The sequence below is a fragment of the Pezoporus flaviventris genome, unplaced genomic scaffold (genome assembly GCF_033815535.1).
Source record: "Pezoporus flaviventris isolate CSIRO_AGI_PZ_B2104156 unplaced genomic scaffold, CSIRO_AGI_Pfla_v1 ptg000071l, whole genome shotgun sequence".
NCBI lineage: Eukaryota > Metazoa > Chordata > Aves > Psittaciformes > Psittacidae > Pezoporus > Pezoporus flaviventris.
Genome location: NW_026892619.1, coordinates 1,279,999 through 1,288,595, shown reverse-complemented (window position 1 = coordinate 1,288,595; position 8,597 = coordinate 1,279,999). Strand labels below are relative to the sequence as shown.

Sequence of the window (8,597 nt, the reverse complement as noted above, 5' to 3'; positions counted from 1 at the left end):
TAGCTTCTTAAAGAAAGGCTGTTACTTTTATTGCTCTTTGAGAAACCAGCTGAATTTAATAGCTGCGCAGGGGTGTTCCAATTATGTGCTTTACTCCTGCTGCATTACAGCACTTTTAAGAACAAAATTGCAGCCTGGGAGATAGAATTAGGTAAAGGCACCTGCTGTGAAGGGTTTGGCCTTGGGATGGTTGCGTATAAAACCTGAGAGGACAAGAACACTCACAGGGCGCTTTCAAACGGAGGAGAGGTGCAGCTCCTCTGCAACCTCTCTCAGCAAGCAGGTAACGTGACTGAACAGCATGCCATGTTCTTTCTTACCTGTTCAGTGCTTGCAGATGCTAGTATTAGAAGAAACTTGGTTAGAAGGGACTGCAAACAGCACTTCTTAAGGAGCAGGGATAATAGAACAGAAACCGGCTAAACTTAACGCATCTGTCCAACCCCCACAGGGACTTCCATGGAACCTTTGAGGTCCAGGCATTCTGGAAGCTCTGAAAGGGGGATCAAAAATCCTACTGTAGATCCTCATCCAGATTTTTCAGCTATTAAATCTCTTTATAAGGAGCTAATCCACATTTGGAGAGGCTCAAAAAGCCAGCTCCCACATCAGCACGATGCCACTGGGGTACAGAGATCCAGAATGGCAGCATCTCCTAATTCTGTAAGATCAAAACGGAGCTGTGATGTTGTTATGAGCAGAAAGATGTTGTGTTCTCTCACAGGATGGAGAAGTCCAGGAAGATCTCTGTCAGCATCCTCCTGTTTGTCCTGACTGTGGAAATCTGCTCTGCTCAACACTGGTCTTATGGCCTGCAACCAGGAGGAAAGCGGAGCGCGGAAAACACGATGGGATCATTTCAGGAGGTGGGTTCTAGACTGTACAACACCCTGTGGCTTTAGCTAAGATCCCTTGTCTGGAAAAGATGCAAGCAAAGAAGAGGTGACATAGCTTCACTGTATATATGTCTATGTATCTATGTATCATTATGTCTATATATCATGTCTATATATCTATGTATCATTATGTCTATATATTTATCTATCCATCTATACATATGTATATACACACACCCCCCTTTTTAAAGCAGTAACTGGAAAGTAACTGTTGGAGTAAGATGACATTTGCCAGCCTTACAGGAAGATGGAGAGGCCTGGGCAGGCTGCTCCAAAGGAGAGATGATGGAGTCTGAATTCCAGGTTAAACCTGATTTCATCCTCTCCCTGCATTTCAGCCTCTGATGGGCTGTTTTAGACAACATTCATCCAGAGATGCAGCAGGGGGTGGCTGTCATATGGCAATGAATTAGAGGGTAAGCAGCTGGATGACAAAGCTGATGTGGAAGGTTCTGTCCCCCAGTGACTTTCCCATCCTTTCTAGTACTTCCTATGTAGTCCCTTGTAATGGTAGTCCCAGCATCCTGATTTGAAGCTGGCTGCGGCACCTGGGGAGGAGCTGAATGGAAGTTGTGCAGTGGAACAGTTTCCTCTTCATCTGTACCAGGGCAGCATTGCTTTAGCAGAAATAAACCCCTTTCTCAAGGCTGTGTCACTTCCCACTCCAGATTGCAAGTGACACGGCAGAAATGGGGGAAGTGCAGAGGACAGAATGCCCAGGCTCGTACCAGCGCTCCAGGCTCAGCGCTCTGAAGGAAGCCGTGGTGAGTAATGGATGTAACTTCATCCCTATGGGAAAATCAGGGGATGGCTGCAGGCTGGGAATGTACATGGAGGGGAGAGAAAAAAGGCTGATGGAGGAAGAGGCATTAAGTTCAGTTCACATGTGGCAATGCTGGCTCTGCCCCAGTGTCTGCATCAGCCTCAAGTAGCTCAGCCCTAGGACAGGGCTACGTTATCCTTATGCTCCAGTGCAGCAATGTCGTTACCCACTAAATCAAAACCAAGTCACACACATTCCACCTTAATATAAATCTATGCAGCATTCACAGATGCTTAACTTCAAAAGGCACTCTTTGCCAGCTGAAGGATCAAGCCATATGGAAGCTGCTGCTCCCAAGGTCCCTAGGCTGGGAAATGGATTTTCCATTAGATGCTCTAATGCCATGACAGCAGAGACTTCGCATCCAAACCGACTGCCACAGAAAGAATACTCTCAAGCCAAAATGTGCTCTTTAATTAATACAGCAACACCTTGAAGGGGCCAGATGGTCACCACTTCCTGGGAAGTGTCTCCGAGCTGTCCTAGAAGTTGAAACTCTCAATCTGTACTTCACTTGTGAAGCCAAGAGCTGAAGTTTCAAGTATGCACTGCAGCTTTCACTGAGGAACCTGGCCTGAATGAAGGCTCATGAATTGAGTACCAGTGCTGCAGGCAGGGCACAGCCAGGCTGCCACTGGGTTTGCATGCAGGAACTACTTAAACTACCTGAAAATTAAATATTTTTTAGGTCATCTTTAATCCTATTTGTCCTGAACATAAAATGGAACATATAGGTTGGACAGGGCTTGGAGCAAGCTGCTCTAGGGGAACGTGCCCCTGCCTGTGGCAGGGGTTGGAACTGGATGAGCTTTAAGGTCCCTTCCAACCCAAACCATTCTAGGATTCTTCTTCCAACTTAGTTCTTCAGCTTGCTCAGAAACTGCTGCTAATTTTGCACATCAGTACAAAAGCTCCTAAACCTCAGCATCAAACCCTTAGTTTGCATGTCTTATTCCTGTAGCACAGCCTGAACTATGCGGCCTTCTTATTTCTAGCTGCTTAATGACACTGAAAACAAAGTCAAGCTTTTTCCAGATGCAGCTTTTCCGATGTAACCCATTCCTGGAGTTGCTACAGGAATCTTGTGCAATGAAAGGGGAGGTGTCTGGAAACAGTCCACCCTGTGGAAAAACACTTCCAATTATCTTCATCATTTCCTGGAGAAGCTGGTAGTGAGCACAAACAAGAATACACCTAGCTAAGGCACATCAGGGCAAACCAGAACATGTCCAGCCAGGGCATCCATCCAAACACCTCAGGCTTTTGACTCTGAGGCAAGAACATACAGAAACAAACAGACAGGAGACCAGATCCAGCAGGATGTGACACAGGAACACGGTTTCCATTCAAACAGCACCAGGCTACACAGACAATGGTTACAGGGCAACTGTGCCACTCCGTAATGACCCTGTGATGCTTTTGCCTTCTTGTCTCTGCTCTCTTGGCCAACTGCTCAAGCTCACAGAGGCATTGCTTTGTTCAAGTTCATGCTGCTTGCCCTGAGCTGCTGTCAATGTGTGCTGCTGAACAGCTGCTGGGTTTCACTCCAAGAACTGCTGCGGTGCTGGGCCCACCAACAGATGTGAAGTTGGTCACGCACTTTGGTATGAATACTGCCATTATAAGTGTCAGTTACATTATACTGGGTGAGCAGATCCCGGGGCAGGTGGCAGAGAGAACATGTCGGGTCAGGTTTATGTCATTCTAATCCTCCTCCCATGTAGACCATGAGCATTTGAGCATCTGACCAAGCCTTAAAATGCCATTATCGAAGTCATTTCTTCTCTTTAAAAGAAGTATATGATGTGTGTGTCTACAGGAAAGTCTGATGGAAGAAGCCAGACGAAAGAAGCCTTAACCCGTGAAGCCAAAGGGAACAGACCCAGAATAACATGTCAAAGCTATCAGAATTCTCTTCCCAAACCCCTCAATTCTCTTCAAATGGACTTTGCTCAGATTGCTGTATGTGAATAAATCCTCTGCAGTTGCATGTAAATAGTAAGAGATAATTGTTGTGTTGATTATCAGCTTGCATGTAAAAGAGAACACGTTCCAGTCCAGTGGTGGGGACTCAGCAGCAGAGGGTCTGCTCTGTGTCCTGCAATGAGAACTTGGACATGACAGCTTTTGTTTCTCATATGCAGACAATGCCTGGCCAAGGGCTGTGTCTGATCTCACTGGTCTCTGGATAAAACAGTAATGCAACAATAAAAACCAAGGCTAAACTTACAGCTGGGATGTAATTCCACTCGCGCTTCTGTACTCCTTGCATGAAAGACCTTCGTATGCTCTTTTTTTCCTGGTTCACTCATAAAAACTACATTTATTTTAAAAAGGTATTTACAAACTTTACAACAGTTAATACATTTTAAAAACCACAACAATTTATACACCTTGCTTTACAGACTTAGTGAATCAGATGTCATTTACCCAGAGAGACGCAGACTCCCTTTCCAAAGCTTAGCTCCTGCTCTTTCTCCAGAGCCACTTTAAAAGCTGTACTTTTTGCTGATTCAATTGCAGGGAACTAAAAGAAAGAGGAAGAAGAGAAAGGTCTTTGCAGTCTGCAGAGGTGCGTTTTGTAACTGAACCATCACACCCAGCATCTCAAACCACTCACAAAATACTGTTACACAACATCCATATCCTCCTGAATTCAAGATGAATGAGTCCCAGGGTTTATCATGTCATTAAACCTTTGTAACGCCAACAATGAAAAACTACATCAATTAATACCATGCATGTTGGGGCTGAATTTCAGAGCTGCTGAGGATTTACACCTCTGCTGAAGAGAACAGACAACTGCAGACCACGCATGTGAAAACCAGGTTTGAAGTACGCAGTCAGGCACGTCCAGGGGTTGACAGCCTTAAATCAGGACAGTCAGACCAATACAGCATCAACAGATGCTTTTCACCTTTATTAAGCTCCTCTATCCTCCTTTGTGTACTCTTTGTAGTGCCACAAAGTCCTAAAGGTGCTTTCATGTTAACAGGAGTGAACCTCCTGTGCCTTTGAATGAAATTACATTATTCCTTTTCTTTTTCTTTCCCATGTAGTCCTAGGAAAAGCTCACCCTGATCCCCTGGATAATTTGGTCTGCAACAGTAAATATCAAATAGAGAAGGCTTTTAATTACAAGAATTAAAAGAAGGCAGCAGTACTGGGTCAGGAATGCTTTCACCATAAAAAAGCTTGCAGTTAAATTACAGACATCTTAAACTTACTACTTCCATTTACACTTATAAAAATAAATAAGGAGAGAAAATCTGAGCCATCATCACTCCAAGTTTAACTCACTGTTCACGTGTGGAGCACACACCGGGCTGCACAGTGTGAAGGTCGTTAGATGCAGGTTCTCCAAACCCACTGCATAGACAGGATGGTGTTTTCTGCCACTGCAGATCACAGAGCTGCTCTCACTGGAATCAGTGTCCTTTCCTAATCCAATAATCCACTGCAATGGAAAGCTGTCCATTTCCCTCCTCCCTGATGTGGATTAGAGCCTGCATCATTTTTAAAGGAATTTATCACAGCATGACAAGTTTTAATTAAAAGCTCCAGAAAACAAGTGTTGAGCATATTTCTCCAAAGCAAACCAAAATCCTCTAAGACTTGACATGTAACACTCGCTTTGAAGAGCACAGCTATGAAATGGGATTAGAGTTTTGTCTTCTCTGCAGACTCGGTATTTAACTTGGAGGTTTGTTTCATTCAAAAGCCATGAACTGGCTAGAAACGCTGCTGTTTGCTTTCACTTCTGGGGTGCAGAGATGACAACGTTAATGTTCTACTCCCATTTCTAGCCCTCCAGTTTAAAAGGCAGTAGGTGACACTTCCAAAAGCACCTAATGAACGTGGAAAGAGGATTCTGATTTTGAAAACGAAGTAGTGAGACCTTAAATTGACTCTGAAAGTTAAATCTCAGCATTTAAGTCAGGGAAGTACCATAGTAAAGAGTGGAACACTTAAACCACCAGTGGTCTGGTGGGATTTCTCCTAAGTGCGGGCACTTATTTCACTTAATGAAAATGAGCCAGGCCCCATCCCTATTAACAGACGTAAATGCCCAACTGCCTTTAGGAATCTGACACTTGGAAGACAATGCTCATTCCTGAAACTGGCACAAAGCCCCAAAGCATCAGTACAGAAAGTCCTTCTCGTACCTCTAAGCAGCCGGTGCTGACTTATATCAGCTAAGAACAGAACTCCTCACACACCGCAATGTGAATAACACACCTGTCAAAAAGGAACACCTATTTGTGAGTTGGTTTCCCAAATATAAGAAGGGGAAACAGGGAGAATTTACAGCACTTCAGACTGGAGAACAAAAACAACGCTAAGGAAGGAAAAATCCCCCAACCTTAAACCCCTTTCTGGCAGATCTGCCAGTGAAATGCCCAAAATATCCCAGGAAGGAAATTCTTGCTCTGTGCTCTTTAGGCATCAGCTGCTCCTTTCCTTCCAGTTAAGGTGATGCCTCAGCTACAACAGTCTCCAACTGGCCAGACAACAAAGGCAGCAGGAGAAACGCCTGACCTGCATGGACAGCACACCAAGACTGAGCTTAAGGAACCTGCCAGGTGAGGCAGTGGGCTGCAAGCAGAGCACGCAGGAAGGTAACACCTTCCCTGCTTCTTAAGGAGTGGCTCTACAGTAAAAGCCAAAGACCAAAACACAAATGAAAGGCCGTTCATAAACCTCATCTACAAAACTGCAAAGGAACACCCGAAACAGTGAGAACCAAAGAGCACTAGGAAAGGGTCACTGAAGATCGGCTGAACAGCTCCTCCCAAGGTCAGACTTCCTCCAGTGGGGTTTTTTTGCATGGACTAGTTCCCTCCTCCAGAGAAAGAACCCAAAGTATGAGTTAAAGTGATTAAAGCACATCAGAAAAGTAGGGAAATAAGACTCAAAAGTCACTTGGAACCAGAATCCCCACAGGTGACAGTTTGTTTCCCCACAACAGACAAACCCTTAGCTGAGACTCCTACACAGAGTCCTTTGTTTCTGCTGGCTTCCCACAGGAGTTAAAAGCCAATCTGCTCTGAAAGAGAAGTGCACCCAAGGCTGAGGTAACAGGCAGATGCAGAATGGGGGAAGGCACTGAATTAACAAGAGGTGGAGTTAATACCCACTTTGCTACAATTCAGACCACATCCTGATGTTCTGCCTCAAGCAAAAGACAAGAAGTTCTTGTTCAAGTGAAGAGTTTCAGAGGACCTGAACCTTCAGTTCATGTGTGCAGCAGAAGGAACACAGTGGTTACAAGAGGAGGAAGTGGGCAAAAAATGAAAGACAAGAAAACCCTGTGGTTTTCAAGTCAAGCAGAACCTACGTCCAAGACCATAATGTGGAGCTGACAAGTCCTACAATGCACCAGAGAAAGGGGGGAACCACGGTCAAGTTGTCCAGGAAGGTCTCCAAGATGTTCCCTGAGAAGGCAACAATGCAGAAGGCAGTTGTATGTGTGCTAAGCAACAACAGGGCTGCAGAGGTGCGTGATGCGACTGCAACTTCCAAATGGCTCCAACCTGTTCTGTGACGTGAATCCGATAGGATCCTTCCATGAGAGCAACCTGTTCCACAGGGCCATGCAGGCACCAAAGCAAATGCAGCTTCTGCAGGTTTCTTTAACAGGAACCACACTGAAGCCAAAGGAATGTGTAAGAACAAAAGAAAGGGCCGAACAAAAACCACCCCGGGGTTGCTTTGGTTTTGCTTCTCCCTGAACAGAGAAGAACTGCACTGCAAGAGAGTTTGAAACTGAATTGTCTTCTGGCTTCCCACCTCAGGGCTGCAGCACAGAGGAAGTAGCCCTGAAAGGTGCGAAATGAGGAGTATTGATCACAAATGGGGATGTCCTGGTTTGTACCAGCCAGAGTCCAGTGTGTGCTCAGGCCCAGAGCAATGCTGTGTCTAAGGCCCGTCTGGTGCCTTTTCTTCTCTATACAAAGACTGATGCTGATATTCAGACAGAACAGGAAACAAATAAGTAAAAAAGAAATTAAACACATTAACTCATCCTCCAAGGAAATAAAAGCTGCAGAGAGCTAGAGGAAGCAACAGGAAACTAAGCGGTGAATAGTTAAGTCTTCCAAATGCATCCCAGATCTAAACAGCTTCGTTAAAAGTCCAGTGGCTGTTAAAAACCCAGATCAAGGGAGGCTGGAAAACAGAGTGCAAGAACTGCCACAAATGGGTGCAAGGAAAAAAACAGGATGAGAATTAGCTATGGTTTTGTGAATTTACCCAGCCAAAGTGAAGGTTACAGTAACTTTCAGACTTTGGTTCTGAGGTCAGGATGTACAGTTAGAGCTGCGCACTCCATCCTCTCAGGTGCTGGTACCAGTACAGTGCTGGTCTCAGTGCAGCTTCTATTCTTGTCACATATTCACTGGTGTGAGGAACCCTTTTGCACCCTATTAAAAAGCACAAGATGAAACATTCTACCAAGTCCCAGATGCAAGCACAAACCAGGGAGGTAACACAGCTCAGGGTGGAGTATCAACTGCTCTGTAGTGTTAAAACCAGAATCAACAAGGAGATTATGACAAAGTACTGGTGAACCTAAACTCTCCATTGGGAATGAGCAACTGCCAGTACTCAGAGCAGAGATGGTAGATGTATGTATTTAAGGTGAAGGCAGAATGTCTGCACTTCATCTTCAATACATACGATGACTAGCAGAAAAAAAAGACCTTATTCTGCTAACAATGCTCAGGTCTCTGCCTGCAATCAAGAACCTTCAGAGACTGCACATCACACACCAGCACCTGACATCCCAGGAGCTGACATTTCACAACTCAGGGCTGGCTGTGATCTGTTTCACTTCATGCGGATCAGGGTTGGGCTATGCCACAGGGACAGGAGGAGGG

The 8,597-nt window shown here is 45.1% G+C and overlaps 1 protein-coding gene across 1 annotated transcript; it reads left to right on the top strand.

The window, feature by feature from the left end:
- The first annotated feature begins 662 nt into the window (after positions 1–662).
- On the top strand, positions 663–4,206 carry GNRH1 (gonadotropin releasing hormone 1). Its single transcript, XM_061472425.1, has 3 exons — positions 663–866; positions 1,565–1,660; positions 3,539–4,206. The coding sequence occupies exons 1-3, from the start codon at positions 726–728 to the stop codon at positions 3,575–3,577; spliced, it is 276 nt and encodes a 91-aa protein (XP_061328409.1). The 5' UTR covers positions 663–725; the 3' UTR covers positions 3,578–4,206.
- The last annotated feature ends 4,391 nt before the right edge of the window (positions 4,207–8,597 follow it).

What these genes read in the sequence shown, in the direction of transcription:
- GNRH1 (XM_061472425.1), top strand. Translation starts at nt 726, where the DNA reads ATGGAGAAGTCCAGGAAGATCTCTGTCAGCATCCTCCTGTTTGTCCTG. An exon ending in CGATGGGATCATTTCAGGAG is followed by an intron (nt 867 to 1,564) that starts GTGGGTTCTAGA and finishes TTCCCACTCCAG; the next exon opens with ATTGCAAGTGACACGGCAGA. An exon ending in GCGCTCTGAAGGAAGCCGTG is followed by an intron (nt 1,661 to 3,538) that starts GTGAGTAATGGA and finishes GTGTGTCTACAG; the next exon opens with GAAAGTCTGATGGAAGAAGC.